This window comes from Mustela erminea, chromosome 4 (assembly GCF_009829155.1).
Source record: "Mustela erminea isolate mMusErm1 chromosome 4, mMusErm1.Pri, whole genome shotgun sequence".
Lineage (NCBI taxonomy): Eukaryota > Metazoa > Chordata > Mammalia > Carnivora > Mustelidae > Mustela > Mustela erminea.
The window spans coordinates 102,492,958-102,515,673 of NC_045617.1; the positions used below are offsets into that span (position 1 = coordinate 102,492,958).

The 22,716-nt window shown below is 39.8% G+C and overlaps 1 protein-coding gene across 19 annotated transcripts in view; it reads right to left on the minus strand.

Annotated features, from left to right (window-relative positions):
- DST (dystonin) overlaps positions 1–22,716 on the minus strand; it is a 475,119-nt gene that overhangs the window by 104,563 nt on the left and 347,840 nt on the right. For all 19 annotated transcript variants that reach the window (XM_032340325.1, XM_032340326.1, XM_032340306.1 and 16 more), the window contains 10 exons: positions 20,915–21,148; positions 20,158–20,424; positions 16,774–17,322; positions 15,547–15,723; positions 9,353–9,476; positions 5,936–6,144; positions 4,989–5,306; positions 4,333–4,499; positions 2,378–2,534; positions 1,321–1,447 (listed from right to left, as the gene is read on the minus strand). In XM_032340325.1, the coding sequence (XP_032196216.1) occupies positions 1,321–1,447; positions 2,378–2,534; positions 4,333–4,499; positions 4,989–5,306; positions 5,936–6,144; positions 9,353–9,476; positions 15,547–15,723; positions 16,774–17,322; positions 20,158–20,424; positions 20,915–21,148 (2,329 nt within the window). The remainder of the gene's footprint in view (positions 1–1,320; positions 1,448–2,377; positions 2,535–4,332; positions 4,500–4,988; positions 5,307–5,935; positions 6,145–9,352; positions 9,477–15,546; positions 15,724–16,773; positions 17,323–20,157; positions 20,425–20,914; positions 21,149–22,716) is intronic.

Sequence of the window (22,716 nt, forward strand, 5' to 3'; positions counted from 1 at the left end):
AGCAAATAGAAACTACTCAGTAAGTAGTAATTAGTACTTCTCTTTAATTATATAAACATCTAGCTTTGGCTGCTTTTTCATAAGCAGAATATTAAAATACTCAATTAGACTTTATCAGGCAAGTATGCATTGGCTGCCGATCTACAAAACACAAAGACATTTCCTAAAACTAGCCACAGGAGGACAAATTTTAAACAGGAATATTTAAATATCTGAATCCTAATCTGAGTTTTGTCTCTTAAAAAAAAAAAAAATCACAGACATTGGGATTTCGGTTGAAAGTGAAAATATCCTGAGTCAAGACTGATTCCTACTGTGCTTGGTAGTTATCAAGAGTAGGAGGAAAAACAGAAACAAAAACCTTACTTATTGCAAATATAAAGTGGACATGAAGAACTAAAAACACAATAGAATTCCCTTTCTTTGAAAAACAAAACACTTGACATTTCAGGAAATCTGATTAGAAGAGAAAGGAGAGATCATCACGCCATATAAATATAAGTACACTCTGAAATGGGGTTAATAGAGCGGAATAAACGGTTGCAAGAGGCCCAGCTGCAACACCAGTCTCACAATAGGGGCAGCTGGGGGGCTGGGCGGAGCAGAAAAACCACAGAGGGTACTCAGAGACTCTCAGAATAAAGATATGCGATCTGCCTCCATCTATTCTTGGGGGGGAAAAAAACCCCTGATATTAACAATATAAATGTTTTAAACTTAAACACATATCCACATCTTAAATTAATTTTAAAGAATCATTACTAATTCCCCACTTCTGTTGAGTGGCTCAATCATGACTACAATTTAAATATGCTGGCTAACCCATTATATAATTTTCTTTGGGAACACTGTAAAAAATAAGATAGATGGCGATTTTTCAAAATACAGAGATCTACTCTACAGAAAAGAGCTGCTTCCTTCCCTCACCTCTCCTTTCCCAGGAAACTGTACTCATTGATCAAATATTTCAAGTAGAATTTGAGTTATCTCCATTAATTAAAGTAGAAAACAAATTGGAATCTGATCTTTCCTCTTCCCCAATACAATCCTCCTTATTCTTACACATTAATCTGGCTACATTTTAATTGTAGTCTCTACGAAAATGAACCATAAGAGGGATTTGAAATTTGATTAGTACAGATACTATTCCATGCATGGAACATACTTTTAGGGCATATATAGATGCCATCTTTCTTGTCACTCTCCCTTTGTATTTCTGAGCTTATTTTACGCATTAGTTTAAAGATTAAGGGAAACAGAAGTAACATGGGTGGACCCAGTTCTTAGAGGGTCTGCCATGGATATAAACAAAACACATACCTGATTTCACGGCTGCTATTGCCTTCGCGGGGGTAGTCACAGCGCTGATTAGGTTACATAGTGAGATCCCACTGTTGTTTACTTTCTGAATCTCTGGTGTTTTTAAACTCCACTTTTCTTGTAATTTCTTGAGATATAAAAACACAGTATTTTTCAATCTTCATAATATTTTCAAAGTTATACATTATAATTCAATTTCTTAAACATATCTTAAAGCAATGATGACTGTGGGTCCTGATTTGTGGGGGAGTGGATAGAAAAAAAGGCACCATGCCTAGGTGTTCTAACAGCCCAGGTGACTGTTAACACTGTTAGTGGTGAGAAGTGAGGTATGGTCCATCCGACATTCTGCTCCTAGCCACAACGCAAGTCAGGCTATATCTAGGTGCCATGGGTTCCAAACTAACTGTCAACTGTCAGTCTGAAAACTGCACTTGGTACCAGCCAAGTTACAAGAAGAAATGTGTCAGAAATGATTAAAAAAAAAAAAAAAAAGGGAATTCAGAATTCTATTTAATAGTGAGTTTTAATCCCCAATACTTCAATGAATTTTTAACAGCATGCATCTCCACAAGGTTGGAGTGGGAGAACTACCATAACTGGTCATAAGTTTTATGACTTGCATCAGATGACAGAAGACTTGTGCAGTATCTCCACTAGAGATTCAAACAACTTCTAACTTCAAATACTGGTTCCAGGGATATATTGGAGCTAGAGTTAAATACTGACTTGAAGAGCAGGATCCTTTACATAACACTATGAGAAGCAGTATTTAAAAACTCACTGAAAATAAGTAGAGCTTTGGTGGGGAAGAAAACTTGGGTACTAGAACAGTCAGCAACTCACTAATACATCTCTTTTAAAAAGCAGATTAACTGAAAATGTGTGCTCTTCCTCGAAAGGATTAAAGCTATGTCATGATTTCCAAATATAACCAAAATATACCGAAGATAAAATGGGGATCTAACTTGCTAGATAAAAGAAAAGAACTAATAGTCTTTTTACCTCCCATTACTCACACGGACAAAGAAGAAATTAGTAGTAGATAACAATTCACCTTAGTTTCTTCTAAAGATTTTCCTAAATCCTCTGAACCAAAAGAAGGCTGCACAATGGGAACTCTTTCCGTTGTTTCTTTTATCCATGACTTCAGTGACTTAACAAGAACTTGGAAAGCATCCATCTGTTCTTGACAAGAAGATACAGCTTCTTTTCTAGATAACAAAAATTATTGAAGAATTTAAGCCACAGAAAGAAAAATACTCCAAAGGAATAATTACTAGTAAATAAATTTATTATTCCTGTATCAGGCCCTACAATTAAGGGGAAAAAAACTTCCCCCATGCAAACTCTAACCCTGGATAAAAGGAGGCGATGTCTCATAGGTGCCAAGTGAAATCAACTACTTTATTCCTTAAGCACAATCCATAGACAAAGACAGGAGCAGTTAAGAAATCCATAACCCATACAGTAATGGCACTTTATAATGCTACATAAACTCTAAGGCTATATAAACAGTTTTAACATTATTTAGATTCAGCAAGCTTTGATCTGTCCACTTTACATGGTACTTAATGCCAGCAGGCACAGAACCAGCAGGGAAACACTTACAAATCACCAATCTGAGGAAACCATGCCGCCACCTAGTGGTTTCTACACGACACTACAGTCACTTAAGGAGATGGATAAACCAGGTGCTTCACAGAGTCCAGACTGAACTCTTCAAACATGAGGTGAGACCAAGCGACTAAAGAATGTTAATGACTGCCTCCCCGACAGATACTCAGAAAACTCCACAGTGAACCATATGGATCTTTCTGCATATTAAGCACCATGGAGGGAGGGCACATGCCCAGCACATGAACAGCTATGAGGACAGATCCATTTGGTATGTGAGTGGCATGTGGATGGCGTGTGCCCATGTGCACATGTGTGGAATACTGGCACAGAAGGGCCCACTGCAGCTGGACTAATTACTGATGACTACGTGGTTTTAAAACTGGACCCTTCTGGAAAAAGAAACCACCTAGAGTTCACCTCAGAAAACCAAGAATATACTTTCCATGTGATGTGAGTTAAATATTATGTGACAAGATGAAAAAAGTAGCTCTGGAAATAGTAGTAGAGAGTGTTCAAAGATTTTAGGGAGAGCATTCTGAAGAAATAAAGAGTTAAAAGATAACTATTCTATCTTTGTGGGGTCTATAGAAAAACCAGGTATAGTCTACACTAATATGAGATCAGAAAGAGAGAAGTCTAGTTACAAGATTGATCCCTGTACAGCTTTTTAGCTCAACTTAGATGCATTCTCTTGTTTCTTATCTTGCTTGTTCACGGAGTCATTTCTTACCTACAATTCTTTAAAAATAAACTATTTTACCAAAAAAAGAAAAAAGCCATCAGAAACTATATTGAAATTGAGTACTTTCTGAATTAAGCCCCAAAAGCAATGAATTATGAGCTATCTCTCAAGGTTATTTCTGCTTTTGCAAATAAAACTGTGGTATTTGCCAAAGGCTTCAGAGACCACATTGATTTTAAATTATTTTCAGTAATACATGACCACCACTATTTTCTACATAATGCTTTCTTTTTTAAGGTTAGACTCATCAAATTCCCATCCTAAATATTCTAACAAAAATGCACTCAATTTTAATAGGAAAATAATATCAATATAAAAGCACTTACAAAGTAGCCCTATACTTTTTTTTTAAAAGATTTTATTTATTTATTTGACAGAGAGAAATCACAAGTAGGCAGAGAGACAGGCAGAGAGAGAGGAGGAAGCAGGCTCCCCGCTGAGCAGAGAGCCCGATGCGGGACTCGATCCCAGGACCCTGAGATCATGACCTGAGCCGAAGGCAGAGGCTTAACCCACTGAGCCACCCAGGCGCCCCAGTAGCCCTATACTTATTCCCAAGTTTTGTCTCAGGTTTCTACATGAGCAAATAAAAATATTTCATTCTTTAAGTTTTAGGTAGATTAAAATCCAGTTTCTTAAGTGGTGCTTACTTTTCTTTGATGGTATCCTCCATTTCCTTGAACTTCTTTGACAAATTATTTGTTTTTTCAAAAACCAGAGCCTTATCACCTGGCAAGCCATGGCTAGATATCTCCTTCAAAACACTGTGTAAAACTTCAAGATCTTTCTTGTGTTCTAAGAATTCAGCAGTTGATTCCTACAAAGCATATGGATATTTAATCAATCTAAGATGTTAGATCTCTGGATGGCATTCTATCAAGAGGTATGTATGGGACTGGAATGGCTCTACTCAGAATTTCACAGAATGATCCTGCCTATGGTCAGTACTCTAAATATAAATACACAGGCAGTTAAGCTGTCTGGAAGAGAACGCAAGTAAATTTATTTAATTTAAAAATGCATTCTTTATAGTCTGTCTCCTTGTGGGTTCTGGCATATGATACTTACATCATCTTTAATATGTGGGAAGTGTATGTATGAGAAACAGTGTTCATTTCTAATCAATGAGCAAAGGCTTTAAGGGGAAGATGGGGTTTGGGATTTTTGAATTAGGGAAAGGACAGATCCTTACCAATCCATCAGCAACGAAAATGATGACTGCAAATTTCATGTTGCTAATGTATGTGTGAGCTGGTCTCAAGTGTTCACACACTTATCAACCTCGTGAATATTAAGGAAGACATACCTGCATATACTGAGACAATTCAGTAACATCTTTCCCTGGCACATCAACCTCAGTGAGAGCCTGAGTTTTTGTTTCTAAAAATGTCTGGAGCTTTTCTGAGAGGTTCTCGAAGAGTTCTACTTTGGTTTTTAGCTCTTCCATTTTGGCAAGTTTTTCTTTCTGTTTACGACTTGCTTCTGAAAATCGGACTGACAAGTCCTTCATCTTGGCTTGCAGTGAGGAGGCAGTGGATGGATCTGTGGTTTCCATGAATTTCTTCAGTTTTTCATTCATGGCATTTATGCTGCTCTGTCGACCTGCGATATCCTGTTCCAACATCTGAAATGAACCAAATATTGCGTATGTTTCATCATGAAATTTACAAACAATGTCAGAGAGTGTTAAAAAATGACCATACATAACCACATGAGCTTGAACAACCTGTGACTAAGGAAAGTTAAGTGTTGGGGCTGACTGACAAGTTTGATCTGTCCCTTGAGGAACACCATCCCAAATCTCTTCAGGACAGAATGGCGAACAGCTGTCAAGTTGCCCAGGCAAGGCAGGAGATGGCTGCTACTTGGCAACCCTTGGGATTTAACAGAGCCTCGGGATTATCCAAGGTCCTAATTTTTAAAAGGCTAGACAACACCAAGATTGATCTGATTAACCTCGTGTGCAGCTGGCTGAAGCTGTGATAAACAAGATAGGCCTCGGGTATGTGTAAGTCCCCTGTAATGAGTTACATTTATGAGAAAGTATACAAAGCACGCTCTCTACTTCTTCAGAGAAAAACTGTTTCACACATGTGTCTCAGAGCAAGCACTGCTTTTCACAGTTATATTCAGGAAACTTTCTTTTCTTTATCCTTAAGTTTTATCTTCAATTTACCCAACCTTGGGACTATTTAAGTGGTTTTTTTTTTTTCCATCTAAGTTTTTTTTTTTTTCTTATCAAATGTCACTTACAATGTTTTTACTGATGACATCCTGGAGAGCAGCAGAGTTCAAGGGCACTTGACCTTGCTCTTTCAGAGAACTTTCCACATTTCCCATCCAGTCCAGCATTTCATCCAGGCCATCCTGCACACTCAGTGAGCGGGTCAAGGTTATCTGCAGTTTTTCATTTCGTTCGTTAACAGACTTGGATAGGTCATCATATCTCCCAACAATGTCATCTAGCCCAAAAAGATCAGAAAGTGTTAACCACAAAGCTCTCTTTGCCCTATTCCTTTTCAAAAATACACTATGGTGGTTCACACAATTTCCACACCAAAACTGGAAAAAAAAAAGAGGTTTAAATGATAAATTCAAAATGCGAAATCAGGGCACCATCTAAAACCTTAACAAAAGAAGAAAAAGATCTCAGTGAAATATAAAAAAAAAAAGAAGTATTTTTTTAAAAAATAGTTGATATATATGTCATCTGCGTTCAAAAAGTTCAAAAAGAACTTTTGGGATGCACAAACATTTGAAGTGCCCCAGAAAAATGTTAACAGTCTAAACAGCCAATCTTTGGTTTGCAATCTGACATTTTCAAATTAGCCATACTATTAGCTAACTACATGGAAAACGAAAAAGGTGACACTCATACACAGCTATTCTCAAGGACAATACACAGCTATAAAAAAATTTATCAAGAATTAACCTTTATATATAAAAATTATCTCTCCCTTGTGCATAGCATACATTCTCCCTTCCCCTCTCTCTCTCTTTCTCTCTCTCTCTCACACACACACACACACTTAAGCTTTTGTCAACCTTCACAGTCTAAGACTGAAAGCACAGAAACTGACAGATGCACATATGAGAAAACAGATATATACAATGAGAAAAGAGATCAGGAAAATCCACTGAAAATAAGAAATAAGATTATGATTCTAAAATATAAATAGAATTTATGTGAAAAGTTTAACAGCAGACCAAAGGGAAAAATAAATAAGGTTAATAGGTTGACCTATCTCAGATGAGCTTAACCTTATTTTCAATTCTGAAGACTTAAGATGTTAAAATGCTGTTCTAGCCTAGTTTTCACTCAAACACAAAGTTCTATACTTTAACATCCCACATTCTATACTGCAGACCTATGAGAAATTCAAAGAATAGTGATTTTTCATGAATTAATCTCTCTCTGGAATAAATCATCAATTTATTACTTATTGTCCAATAATTTGAAAAACATTTTAATTATTTATGAATGCTTTAGTTGGATATATTGTATGTTCAGTTGACGGCAAAGACCTGAGAATGAAAACATTTTACATGCTCTCTTTGGCCCATGGAACACAATCTACAGAAGCAATATTTGTCTTTGATTATTTTACTGTATCATGAAAAAACACTTTGACAAATTTTCACTGAATTGAGAGGTTAAGATAAGCTAATTTAAGGCGACAGTCAATGGTCCTGTCAGAGGACAGGATGAAGCCCAGGAGAGTGCAGAGCAGGGCGGGGGGCGGGGGGTGTCCGGGAGATGCACTGAATATGCTATCAGCAGACAAAACAAGAAGCAAGTTCAAACATAAGCCCTTCTTTGGAAGTCACAGAGAAAATACTCTGAATTACAGAAGGTGACGGATTAGCAGGTGAGCTGCCTCTCAGGTGGACAGTTCTATGTGTGGGAGGGTAAATCGGTAATCTAGTTAGCCTTGAGCAGTGCTTTCCCCAGCAAAGTCAGCTATTGTACTGAATGGGCACGTTTTGAGTGTTATTATTTTTGTATTTCTTAGTGATGAAATATTGTCACTGAAGTGAATTCTTGCTTTTACTAAGTAAATATTATTTTAGAAGAAAAAGGTACAAAATGGAATCTACTCTAAGACTTATTTTTTTAAGTGGTTGGTTTTCTTAGAGGTCAGATAAAGCTTAGAGAAATTCCTTTATATCTTAAATGTATTTTCACATAGTCCTAGAAACATGCCAAATAGAAGTTTTAAAGTCTTAATGTATAACATGTGGATTTTTAAGCTAATAAAAACCAAACTATGTACCCTTAACAATGTGGAAAATGCCTCTTCAAATAACAGAAGCACATATATATGATAGTCTTCCTTTTCCTCCAAATCTCCATGCCCAAGTCCTTAGAGCAGTGGTTGCCAATGTGGGATGACAAGATGGTGCTCTGGGATGTAGGAACAAAATATTAGAACTTCCATTCATACTTTTATCTTGTGCTTTTAAATGATATGTTCTTGGGACGCCTGGGTGGCTCAGTTGGTTAGGCAGCTGCCTTCGGCTCAGGTCATGATCCCAGCGTCCTGGGATCGAGTCCCACATCGGGCTTCTTGCTCAGCAGGGAGCCTGCTTCTCCCTCTGCCTCTGCCTGCCATTCTGTCTGCCTGTGCTTGCTCTCTCCCCCTCTCTCTCTCTCTGATAAATAAATAAATAAAATCTTTAAAAAAAAAAAAGATATGTTCTTGTGTTTTATAATTATAACACACATAATGTGATAAGATAGTATATCTTATAAATACACATGTATACATGGGGTATATGCTGAAATTTTTTTGACAGGGATGCATGCTCAAAAAAGTTAAGCCATCTTTAAGAATGAAAAAAAAGTTTTCCTTCCATAGACTGGTTTTAGAAAAAAAAAGTTTCATCCTTCTCCTCATTTAAAATTTCTGCTCAGATCTTAACTCACACATGCTTTGGTGTGAAACACAGGTCCAATCATCTTACAAAACTTATGCTTTTTATTTCATGCACAGAAATATGTAATAACCTTGAACTACACATTAGCAAACCAATGCAGAAAATACAGTAAGGCAGCAAACATTTATTGATACCCCAATGTGCATTTAATCTAAACTAAATATGATCATGCAATAGCTCTTCACTCAAGAGATAGTGACTCTAACGTGAGGGCACAGAATCGCCACTATGAATGGGTACAAGTTTCTAGTATCCATGGAGAAAACTGGGGTAATTAGAGCCCTGTGAGACCACCCAAAGGCTTCCAGAAAATGGAGAGGTGGAAACACTGTTTTAAAGCACGTCTTTTAATGCCAGCCATGCTTCTGCTTTCTATAAAGACACCTCAGTGAGTCTCTTTTGGCCATAGGTTTAGAGTCTAACTCTGCCCAATGCCTTCCACCAAAAGAATCTCACGTCCTGCTTTCTATGGTGAGTGTTACATAAAGGAAGAGTCTTTGTTACATTTTCTAAATAGAACAATAGACTTTAAACAAACTCTTGTCAAAATATACAACCCCCATTCCCAATATACCTGCCCCAAAAGGCATGCTCCTCCGAGACAGGGAAGCGCTATTTCACAGGGAAAGGGCAGAAGCAACACCATACGCACCCGTGAGTGTGTTCTCCGTTTCAGAACACCTTCATGGAGAATCTACCTGTGAGAAAGCAAGCAGGGAAATAAACACTTACCCAGTGTTTTCTGGATGTCATTCTTGGCTGGAAGCAGAGATCCTCTAGCATCTAAAAGCACTTCAGCTGTTTTTTTCAGTTTCTCTACAGCAACCTGCTGACTTGATATCTGTCCTTGCAGAGCCTAGAGGATCGAATGCTTCAGTTATACTCAATAGTACTAAATGATGTATTTCTAATAAAAAATTATTTCTAGTACAATAAGGTAATATTAGACATAGAAATCTTTTCATCATTATCAACTTACTCCAGAGTCCTTAGAATAAGGCCAGTTATAAAGTGGTGTTAGCAAAGTCATCAACCAGTGAGGACAATATAAATTCAGCCTTGCAATAAACCACTGAGCATATGTTCATGACTCGTGGCCTGGTTCTTGATCTTGCAACCCCCTCCCCCTAACCTGAGATCTCCCTTCATCCCCCTTTCAGGGTATCGTCCTGGACGAGACCCTCAGTAACCACCAGAAAACAAAAACAAAAACCAATCTAACATCAAAAACAAAACAGAACCACCTTTAGGACTATCTCTGACTCCAGGTAAGGAAATAAGGATTTCCGCTTCTATGCAAAGCCATATTTATTTCTGTTTATTCAACAAAAGTTACTTAACATCTAACAAATTCAAAAAAATCTTGCTGCGTTTGTGCAAATACAAAACCAAACAGATACAAAGCTCACCCATAGGGATCTTATAGTCTATATCAGCAACCCGTTAAGTGCTACTGGAAGTTGAGAGGGGGCTAAGTGCAGAGGGAAATGAGGACCGTTCTCCATGCTGGTGGCACTGGGCTGGGTCCTGAGGAAAGTATGGAAGGAGGCAGGTAGAAGCAGGGAGGACATGTCCCTGCAGAGTGGACAAAGATAGAGACTGAAATATCACAGGACAGGGGAGGGTCCCAACCAGGTAGAAAATATGTCTGGTTGAATAAAGAGCAACAGGGATGCCCAGCTAAAGAGGCTACATTTCATCCTGCAGCAATGGAGAGTCGTTCAAGGATTCTGAGTATGGGTTGACACACTCAGAGCTGTGTTAAGAGAGGGCTAAATTAGTAGCACTGTGCGGGATATGTGACATGAGTAAGAAATGAAGCAGAGAAGCCAGTTGGAGCAATTTCAGCAGGAACAAAGGAGAGAGCCCCTTCTGGGCTGGGAAGACAAAACTGGTTACAAAGTTGGGGAGGGTCTCTTGATAACTGGTTATCTAAAGCTGTGCTTTGAGATGCGGTAGACACAAACTACATGGAACTTTCAAAATTTAAAATTAATTGAAATCTAATAAAATTCAAAAATCAATTCTTCCGTTGTCCTAACCATATTTCAAGTCCTAAGTAGCCAAGGGTAATGAGTGGTTACCATGTTGGAGACATTATAGAATATTTCCATGGTCACAGAATGTTCTACGGGATATCACTGCTTAAGGAGGCAGGAATAAGGAAAAAGAAGAGACAAGAGAAGCATCTAGTGTTTTTGAGCTGAAGCAATTAATGGAATTCATAAGCAAAAGTGGGAGCAAGTTTAGGAGCAAAGGAGAGTTTAGGAATTTATGACTTCAAAGAGCTCGTAGGAACCTCACATAGAAAGAAAAACAAAACAAAACAAAACAAAAAATCTGGGGAAGCTGGAAGTGGAGTGACTCTGAACACAGGCTAGAACCAGACATAAAGCTCTGGAAGCCAAGTCCCACAGCGAGACCACCAGAGCTGCAAGCACTAGAAGAGGAGGCCAGGCGGAATCATGGACAGTTCTTAGACGTACGTGCTGAGAAGGAAAAGAGAACAGATGTCATCAAGGAGGTGGAAATGGGACTGGAATAATTCTGTCCCCAGAGGTTATAGGAAGAGAGAAAATGGAAAAGGTTAACAATGCTGTTTGCTTCAGAAAGGATATCGGAACTCTGGATTTGCTGAATTGAGGCCCCCACTTCTCTAAGTACAAGGGGCTTAGCAGTTGCAACAAAGAGACAAGAGGTAGAAGCAAGAACCACAGAGTCTTCCAGAAGTCTGGCCCCGCATTCCTAACACCTCTGACATATCTGTGTCCAAAAGGGCTGGCCACCCGGGCCCCGGGCCTGGCTTTCACTTCACTGGAGCTACTCAAGCTCCTCTTTCAGTCTCACACTCGGATTTCAAATTCAAATTCCCATATGCCCAACTGTAGATGAACTCATCCTTGGCCAAGGGCCCAGGTTTCCAACTGCCTCTTGATCATTTCCATCAGTCACCTCCAACTCAAAACACTGAATCTGAACTCATTTTCTCACCCCTACACCTGCCCTCCTCCTGTTGTTGTAGCTCATGACCCAAGCAGTAACTCTGAGCTTCCTTCTGGACGCTCCCTCAACCCTCCTTTCCACATGCAAATCCACCACCGGGCCCTGACAATTTTACCTGCTTAATGTGTTTTTAAAAGCAGGCTGCTGCTCTGTATTTCTGGATCACTGCACTCAACTGAGAAAAGCAACCTACCAAGCCCCCTGCCTCCAATCTCTTCCCCAACATAGCTCCCCCCCGTGTGTTCTACCTACAATACATTCCTGGACCATACCGCTCCCCTCTTTAAAATCTTTCAGTAGCTTCCCACTGCTCACAGACTTGAGCCTACAATGACATATATCCCTTAATTCTACCTTCAATCTCATCTTCTTCCACCTCCTGTTCCAGAAATGTCCAAAAACACAGTTGTTTCGGAACTATTTGCTCTAGCTAGACCCAACATTTAACATCTCTATATGTTAACCTTCTCACGCTACCCATCCCCCCATCATCCTGAGCCTGGCTCTTGTTCACCTATTAACAGTCAGCTGGGAAACCCCCTAACTTTCTCTTTACCCCTAGTTTGCAAGAATTCCCCCCAGGGGCTCCCATAAGTACCCTGTGAATAATACTGGATTTGTCTCTTTAACTTCTTTGAGAACAAGGAATTTATTCTATTCCACTTCCTGTTCACTGCCCTACACAGTGCTTGGGACACTGAAAAAGTTTCTAAAAGAAGTAAATGAATGAAAAGTAAATAAGTAAAAACATCAGGTAAAGATCCCAAAAGATCCTCTTCTATTTCTGCCTTCATTTCAGACTAAAACAAATGCCTACAGCCAATGGCAAATAATTCCTCAACTAATTTTCAGATTCAAATAATTTAAACGACATACGGGAAGCCCATATATGTCAAAAGGCCCAGCAAGCTATGGCCGAAGTGGGGTTTGTGATCTGTGTACCAGATCCTAAAACTGTCCCAAGAGGCCAAAGACTCTGTATCAGAGTGGATCTGTCTAGGAAATCCTTTTACAGGTTTAGTTACAGGACAATTCCTCATGACAGGAACCTTACCTAGAACCAGGCTGAAGTCCAAGCCGCAGACACAGTTTGCTGGCACTGCATACTTATTTAAGAGATGAAATAAGGTTATGAATACCTCCAAAAAAAGTTTTTTTAGAATATGAGTTCTCCAAGGGGAGAGGCAGAGTTTTAACACCTTTGTGTCTTCACAAAGCCTAACAGTAGGCCTAGCACATAAAAGTCTACAGGATAGATACCTTTGAAAGTCAGCATGGTTCTACAAAATGTTTAGTACCAACGTCGGCCCGACCTATCATCCTAAAACTTAGAAATGGATCACAAGAGATGCATTTTATTCTTCATCTCTTCTTTTCAAAACATCCCATGCCTTTTCTCTCCATAATTACATTCAAGTCAACAATTATTAATCCCTAACATGTATCAGGTTAAAATTTAACAAGGGCAGAGGTTTACAATAGAGCTTCAGAATAAAATTGCAAACTGAAATATGTACCATATGTACTTTTTAATGGATTTCAATGAAATCAAAACATAAAGAAGCATCTATGACAAGGGGCTACTGCGAGATCATGACCTTGGTCTCCCCTGGACGAGAAAAGTGTGAAACTTATAAAGGGCACTTGTCCAAGACTCAGGAGACACCTGGCTTACAATATCCCTGAGCTCAGTGCAAATGCTGACACTGTCAGTCAACACCACCTAGCTCCACGCCTAGTCCTGAACCTAGGCCTCTAAACTGGTCCCCAAATCCTGTCTTTCTGTGCCTGGTATGGAACCACAATGGTTTTTGTCCACGGATCTTTCTGGAAGCAGAGCTTAGTTATTACAGTTCAGTTCAGTGGTATCAGAGTGCTGACAACACAGCTACCAGTCGCTAATAACAATGTGCTATTGGACAGTAATGTGTCAAATGAACCAACTCGGATACCCCCGAGTTACATTTATTATCCAACAGAATATGCTAGCATTGTAAGTGTAGAGAAAACTGAATTTTCTGTGGTAGTCTTATGTGTTTATATTACTGCCGAAGAAAAATAATTTTTAAATGTTAATAAAAATGAAAGAAATGGAAAGTGCCCAATCCTCCTAAAAATGTATCCTTGCTACACACTGAGATCATCTGTGAGGAAAATAAGAACATATGCCAAGAATAACTTTAACTGCACATTTAATTTTTAAAATTACGCTGTGGCTTAGTTAGAATTAATTCTCTTGAGACATAGCTCTCCTCTTCAATGCTCCTTTGGCTGCCTGATGACCAGAAGAATCTTCTTCCACGGCCCATACCAAGAAAGTTTTCCTCTGTTTGACAATTAATCCAGGTATTGGTTTAACTTTAAAACTACAGCATCCTTTTGGGTTCTTCTTTTTCTTTTAGCTCTAGTTATAGAAAAATTATTTTCATATAGGGTGGACTCAGTTTCCTGATAAAGACCTTAACTTAAAATGTGTTGTTTTTAGAGTATACACTTTCCTTATTAAAAATACCTGACTTCTTAACTAAATGTCATGTAGACAATCTTCATAATTATTTTAAGCTATTGGCAATTTCTACCAAAATACTGGTCTTTACGCCACAGTCTGTCCTTTGCCCCTACCACATACTCTGTTCTTGGACACATGATCAAGTGGGACCAGGAAACTTAATTAAGACAGACTTGTTCTTGTGCTTGTGGAAAGAATAAATACAAACAAAAAGGCCCAGGACTGGTAACACACACCCAAAGGAAGGAAGCCACCCCCGGGAGCCCACGCCCCCACTGGGTGCCCACCTACAGCAGGACCTCTCCCTGGAGCCTCAGGTGACACTGGGTAAATGCTGCAGCCCAGGAGAGAAGCAGTGCCCTCTGTCCTACAGACAGTTGTAGCCAAGGCTACAACTTAGCTTTCTTCCAACCATAGGTGGCCAGTCTCAGGCAATACCTAATGTTAAGCTCCCTTGACAAGGCACCTGTTTTCCCTAGTAACAGCATGAGAATGGCTTCTGATTCTGTAACTCGCAGATGCAGGTGAATTCTGGAAGGCAGCTGTTTAACTGGCAATACTGTGATGAGCTCCTAGCAATGGCAGCAATGACTGCTACCCACCCGCTAAAAGGAGACACAGAACTGATTTATGAAATGAAACTTCCAAACTCAAAATCATTGGTCATATGGAACAGGAGCCAAGTACTTCAAAAATGGTCTCCCACCCCATTAAGATTCTAAAATGCGCTTTAAATTAAGATAGAGAGACTCTCTCTCTGCCGTTGTGGGTGTGCTGAGAGCTCCTCAATTATGCAAGTCTGACATCAAGCCTGCACTTCTGAAGGGGCGGGCAGACTTCCTGAGAACTGTGCCAGGCAATAACGGCAGTTTATGCCTCTAAGAATCATGGGGATCCTCAACAGGAACACCAGTCCTGGTCCTCAGAATGGAACAATGACATCCTTCCTCCCTTCCACCTGTTCGTTCTTGAACACACCCTCATTCAGTACCACCTTTGGACCACGCACTCTTGTAGGTGAGGGAGAGATAGCCAAGAACAAAAGAGAAAAAACACCTGCCTTCATGGAACTTACTTCCAATGGAGGAGAAAGACAATGAACAAAATAAGTAAGAATGAAGATACTTATCTGGTCAGGGCAATATAGATTTTTCTTTAGAGAGGAGGGAGCAGTGGGATGCCAGCCATAACAGCAGTGTCAACCCATTCACAACAGTGGAAAACACAACCTCATTAGAAAGAGAAATTAATGGACTGTGAATTAGAAAGAGAAGTATGTTTCCCATCCTCTGTTCCATTTCCAAAGTAAAATGCTCACAAAAGTGTGGGGGAGCAGAATGCTTTCAAGACAACTAAAGGGCTGGATCGCTCACTTTTCTCTCTCTGTCTCTCCTTCTCGGTCTCTTTCTCTTACCTTGGTCTCCTCTAACTGCCTTTGCAGATTTTTAGGGTCCACAGCGATGGGTTCAGATAAGTGTTTGCTTGCTGTGACCTCACAGGCCTGGAGCCCAGAAAGAAGTCCACATGAAGCTTCTTCGTAGTGTTGATATTTATCCACCAGGTCTTTAAGGTTATTCCCAAGGACATTGCACTAAAAAACAATAAAAATGAAAACTCAGAAGAAATGAAGGGTGGGGGATTAAAATCCTACTGTATATGTGTTAAAAACCATAGGACCTATGAGTTAGGCAATTTGGAAAACACCAGAGTTCAACCAAAGTTAGGGAAAAATGGTAAGACTAAGATATTTTTCCTTCATGTGAAGAAGTATCTTCAAAAAATAACCATAAAAACGAAGAGATAGTCCTAGATTTACACCAATGCAAAAACATGTTTACAGGGGCTGGGTCTCATCGCCGAATGGAGAATTCGGGTATCAATCACCAAGGGAACTAACCTACCGGACACACTCCAAGTTTTATATACCACATGGAAAGCTATGTATTTGATGGAAAAGTTTTCAAAGTACTTTATAAATCACTTCTATGTCACCTGAGACTGAAGTTGCACAAGCAGGGCAAATAATCTAGAGCAGAATGGAGCAAAGGCCAATAACTAATGATGCTCCTCAAACCATTTGTGCGACTTGGTTATTCTGTTCAGCTTATACTGTGAAGAGGGAAATGTCTTCTTAGTTCTGCGGGGTTTTTTTGTTTGTTTTTTTTTAACAAAAGCTTTTTGCTTGTGCACAAGGAGAAGCTTAAACAGTCTGTTAGCTAGGAAGCATTACAATAACAAACTGATCAACCACACCTGCAAAACAAACAAGTGTGAAGGGAAAATGATGTGACGTGAAAGTTTGGTTCCAAGCCTGAGAGGCAGCAAATCAGCAAGCCACGCTTCAGGTCCGGAACCAAAACACAAATGCCACCTGGTGGTCAGATCGGATATTGGCGTTTTAGAGTTAAGGCCGTCTGGAAACCACTCGCAAAAAAACCTAAATCGATACCTTGAGGCTCCTAACTTTCAAACACGTTTGCTGAGGTAAAGCAGATGAGTAAGAAAGAGGGAATGAGGGTGAAACCACCTGATGTCCTCTGCTTCAGTTCTTCGCTTTCTCGCTTGTAATTCCAAAACCAAAGTGGAGAGGACAGAGTGAAACTATAGTCACAGGCTAATCTCCCCTTAAAAATAAAATTACCTTCGAGTAGAGAGACCTGAACCGATCGGTGGCATGATCCAGTTTGCCCTGGACCTCTCTGTGGGTCGCCGAAGTATCGATGCTTTCCTGGGCAGCCTTGCTGCTGCCACTTCTCCTGCTGCAAGATTTGGCCGCTTCTAACACTCTGTTTCCAGAAATTGTGATGTACCTCAAGTCCCCTTTGTGAGAAATGACATCCTCTGAGAAACTCTTCTGCCGCTTTAGCTTGGTCAGCAAGCCACCAAGGTCATCTGCGCCTGCCTCCAGGTTTTCCAGCTCCTGCTCTGACTGCTGCAGCCAGTGCTCGAACTCACTGTAGTCGGCGTCAAACTTCTCCAGTTCCTCCTGCAGAGAGTGAGTCAACTTCATCTTCTTCTCCGACTCGGCCAGCACGGCCTCATAGTGTGCTTTCAGTTCCTTCATGTTCTTCTGCAGTTTCTCTTTCTCCTCGGGAGACAGATGGTGGCCCTGTGTATCGAGCAAGGCTTGCGCAGCCTGCGTGGCCACGAGGACAGCCTGGTGCTGAGACGCGATCTTCTCGTGTCGGGCCTGCGTGAGAACACATCAGCCGGGAGGTCAGAGCTGTGACAGGGTTACACAGAGGAGGCTGTTGGGGTTCCCCCAATCCCAGTCACCTCAGGATGGGCAGACTTAAATGAGCCACAGGCCGGTGACTGGATTCTCATGAACCTCACCAAGGTGCACTGTATTTCCCTCATGTGGGCGCATTTCAGAAGAGCAGACTTGACCATCCTAATTTCATTTTTATGGAGATTTTCTAATCTTCTCTAAAACAGCCCTTACATAGTCACAGAAGATAAGTACTGATTTTGAGAAGTTTGGAAAAAATGTGATGAATATCTCTTCCAATTGAAAGACAAGCACCTATAGTCTGATCTCATTCTAGTCACTGCTTCCTGACAACCATCCCGAAGGGACTCCTCCTGTCTTAAGCTAACTACTGAGCAACAAAATACAACATTTTTATTAAGAAATGATCCTGAGAAGACACTTAAGAAGGAAAAAGAGAATTTGTTAATTTGAAGGCTATTAAAACACTAGGACAACAATTAAGCAGGAACAATACACCTTCAGAGAAGCCCAGACAAAGTTAGAGGAACATACACAGTCAAAGGGAATACTGGAGCTACTGGGCTTCACTGGGCCTCACCTTCCTACATGAGGAAAAGGAGACAATGAGTCCTACACATCCTAGGTTTGCCGACACGAGTACATGAGATCATGTGTGCAGACTACTTCCTGGCAAGCCCGGCATATGCCAGGGATTAAAATCCACTCTGAAAGCAGAGAATGGGTGTGCAGAGCTACTGCATCCTCAGCCTTCAGGGCAGCTGGGCGGGTGTCAGGTAGCTGGAGTCTCTTTCTCTCCAGCAAAGCAGCTGCTTCCATTCACCCCAATATCCATACAACTATGGCAAAAAAGATAAGAAACCTTTTAGGTAATTTCCAAAACTTCTCATAATGGTTTACAGGGAGCCAATGTAATGATAACATTACCTCATAATGGTTCACAGGGAGCCATAATGTAATGATAACATTACCTCATAGCTCTCTATTTGGTCCAACCCCATCCCCACTCCAGGAACTCCAGTGTCTCAAACCACTACCTCTACTCCCTCCTCGTGAGGCACATTAGGGGCTTTTTTCCCCAGGTCTTCTCATCTGGTAACAGCTCTTCCCTCAGGTATCTCTTGCACACACCCCCTCTAAGTCTTCACGCAAATCTCATCGTCTCAGGGAGACCTGCTCAGAAATGATCTTATTTAATGCTGATAAGTGGTTCCCGACCCCATGCTCACCCATCCATACCAACTCAACTTACTTCTTTTAGCAAAAGATCATTACCCTCTAACATCCCATATTGTATAAAATTTAGTTATTAATAAATATCATCCTCACTATCCTCACAGGCAAGCAGGGCAGGGAATTTATGTTGCTCACTGGGAAATTCCATGCACCCAGAACAGTGTTAGCACCAAGGACTAATAAGAATAACTATGCTATGAAATAAACAGGACTGAGAAGAATTGTTGTAGGAAAACTGTTCACTTATAAGTCTGATCCCCATCAGTCAGCTGAGAACAGACTCATTAATATTTGTATTCTATCTACAACAATGCCTGCCACATCATGGACACATGATATTTTTGTCCAAAGAACTTTTCTCCCACAGACTATGTCTTTGACATTTGAGCTATAACCATAGACTGCCCTCCAGTGGGTCCTCCGCACATGGGAGGTTAGACAGACATATGGAACACCTTATAAATGATCTGATCCATCCCCTTCCTTTTATAAATGAGGAAATCTGGGCTGAGGGAAGAAACCATGTGGCCTAGGACATGTGGCACAACTAGAAAGTACTGGAAACAGAAGCCCTGGTCAGGCCCTTGGGCTGTTTCTGAACTCTGTCAGGACATTAAGAATTCCTAAAGGGCTTTCAGAGACCCATATCCTTAGAAGCAAAAAGATCAAAAGGCAAACATCATGCTGTGGCTAAAAACAAGAGCTTTCCTATGAGGCTTCTTTATGTTTGAATCCACCCACTGGTATTTTCATTCATTGGGTCAAGTTACTAACCTTTTCTGACTTCTTTGTAGCTGACCCATTCCTAAAGGAATTCATTAACTTTTTCATTTTAAGAGATAATTACAATAAGGTTCTGGAATAGCCCCCGTAAACTATGAATACAATAAATACTTCCACTCTTCTTCTTGTTTGACTTATATTTCCTAGACTATAAAAACCTTCTATTCCAAGGACTCCAAAGACAAAGACATGAAGGAAAACTCCCAAAACTGCAAAGGGCCTCCAGTCCAGTCATCTGATTTTGTGACAACAAAAGCCACATGCTGAAATAAAAAGGTCAGTTATGTGACACTCTGAAAAAGGTTTTCAAAAGTTGCCTCCGCTCCAGCACTAGATGTGTACACTTGGACAAGCGACTTCACTTCTGTACGTTCCAGTTTCCCCACCTGTCAAATGAGAATGCAGCCCCCGACTTCCAAGGGAGCAGGGGGCCAGAGGGACTCAGGGTGTTCAGATGGGAAGAGCTGAGAAAGGAGCCTGCAGGGTCCACCATAACTGTTATCTATTTGCCATTAATTAATACCAGCTATCATTATTTCTATTAATTCTTCACAAATTTGCTCCAGTTAGAAGAATGCCACATCTCATGACTTAGTTCTCATTGTTTCTTGCTTAGAGTTCTCACAGCAACTTATATCTGACACAATGATGCACCTAGAAGGTAGGACTTTACTGTCAGTGGTCATTATGGTTTCAAGAGAGAACTCAGGTACCCCATTTCCACAGACCTAAGAGACAGAATTTGACAATATCACTTTGTTTAAAACAACAAACCTTAACTTTCTGGTACTGCTGGTTCAGATTCTCCTCAGTGGTTCCAACTTGTCCATCAACATCAGTTTCCATCAGGTTACCATTAACCTCATCTTCCTCTCCCATCACCGACGTGCCATCGCCTTCTTGAAAATGAGTTCCGTTCTGTTCAATGACCTGTCTCTGTTTGACCTCTGCTCTGTCAGAGCCTTTGTCCACATTGGACAGCCAGTCCAGCAGGTTTTCTATTTTGGTTTTGCTCTCTTCCAGTTGCTTTGCAGCTGCCACCTGGAGAGAGGAAGTTCACAGGAGGTATTCTATATGCTGGCTGAGGCACCAGTTTTAAGACATTCCAAAAGTAAATTTTTAAAATCATTTAAAATTAGAGTGGGGATACTAAAAATGGACACACACTGAAAACTGAACACAGTGAAATTAAACCTTAAGAGTCACAGGTAGTTACTGGGCATTCTGAAATTTTAACTACAATTGATGTCCTTAAAAAGACACGCTGAAATTTTAACTACAATTGATCGAGTCTCATGCATTTCCCAAGTAGAAAGCCTGACAATCCCACTTAAAAAAAATTTTTTTAAGTTAAAATGAGTTTTTCAAACTTTCTACAATATTTGGCCAATTATATGACTGGAAACCCATCATTCACGTCTCTGGTACTAATCATTGCTTACTGGCACCTGATACCACTTAAAACTTTAAGTAGCTGTTATACTAATCATCTTCAACAAAGCAACAGTGTACTACATATTGGAATGAGGACCTTTTCAGTTTCTTCTTTGATTGCTGTTGTCACAACTTTATCCAGCTCCTTTTTGGATTGTTCTGCCTTTAGATTAAGCTGTTCACACTTAAACTTGGCTTCATTGAGTTTTTGCTCAATCAAAGCTTTATCTTCTCGTGATAGCTTTTCGCCATTCTCTTTTAAGAATTTCTCCGTATTTTTCACTATTTCTGCCAAAGCCTGTGCACTTCCTCGCATATCTTTCTGTAATTCCTTATAACACAAAAGAAAAAAAAAAAACCCTTATTAAATTATTACCTATTTAATTCTAAGAGAGCTGTAATTCTAAAACAGGGAGTGAGCAGAGAAGAATCGAACACTTATTTATAGGTTGAAAACGCATAGTCAATCTGAGTTGGTTTACTTAAGTCACAATATTCAATTTAATGTGAAATCTCAAACGACATTAAAGAAAGTGTGAGATTTTCATATTTCTAAAACATAAAAATTTATGTTTCACAACATGAACTTCAGGAGCGTGTAGGTGGCTCAATTAGTTAAGTGGCTGACTCTTGGTTTCACGATCTCATGGTCCCGGGATCAAGCCCGGCACTGGGCTCCACACTCAGCGGGGAGTCTGCTGAGGATTTCTCTCCCTCTCCCTCTGCCCCTCCTCCTGCTCTGTCTAAAATAAATAAATAAATCTTTTTAAAAAAGAAAATAATGAATTTAATAATATAATCTATACGAATTTGCTCACACCAGATACTATCACACTATATGAACACATTTATAGGAGCTTTTAAAGACATGACACTACTATTTACTATTTATTCAGTTTCTAAACATTTATTTTTTAATATATATTTATTACTCAGGATAAAAACAAATTCTCCCAGTGAACTAAGATAACTTCTTCTAAACTCCAAGGCTCTCTAATATGCAATGTTTGCTTCTTTGCCACAGTTGCTAGGAAGCTCAAAATTAAGATCTCTCCTCAGCAGTTATAGCTTCCCTCCATCTAGATTTCTCTATGGAATTTTTCTCTTCTTTTCCTCCTTTATTTTGTGTTTTCATTCTCCAAATTATACTATGTTTGAACTTTCGCAATATTTTTCCATATTTTTAATTTAAGCTTTATCAAATCATTCTAAGTATTTGAATGGAAAGAGATACTACTTACTGAGCCACTATTATGTGCCATTAACTGTGCTAGTCACTTAATTAACACATAGCATTTGCTTAACTCCTACAATCAGTGAGGTATGACCAACAAAGAAACTAAGGCTTGAAGAGGTTCTTTATAAAGCTAACAGTGTGGAGTATCTTGCATTTGAACCAAGAGCTATCTAGTTATCATGAGAATGTTCTTTCTCCTGACACCAAAATCAGGCTATCTTTACCTCTCTTTATTGTTTGTTCATGTGATGAAGAGGGACAAATTGTGGAGAAAGATGAAAGGAATAGGAAGTTAAGAAAGAGAAAGAACCCAGACAAATGGCTACTGTACAACTGAGTGAGCTGGCCTTAAGGGGAGACAAGTTTTAACTCCTTACACAAGATACTTCCATTAGCAACCTCCTTTTTTTTTTTTTTTTAAAAAAAGGTGGCTTACTATTATATAGTAGTTCTTTTTCTTTTTTTTTATTTTATTTTTTATTTATTTATTTTTTTTTTTAAGATTTTTTTTATTATTTATTTGACAGAGAGAGATCACAAGTAGGCAGTGAGGCAGGCAGAGAGAGAGAGAGGAAGCAGGCTCCCCGCCGAGCAGAGAGCCCGATGCGGGACTCGATCCCAGGACCCTGAGATCATGACCTGAGCTGAAGGCAGCGGCTTAA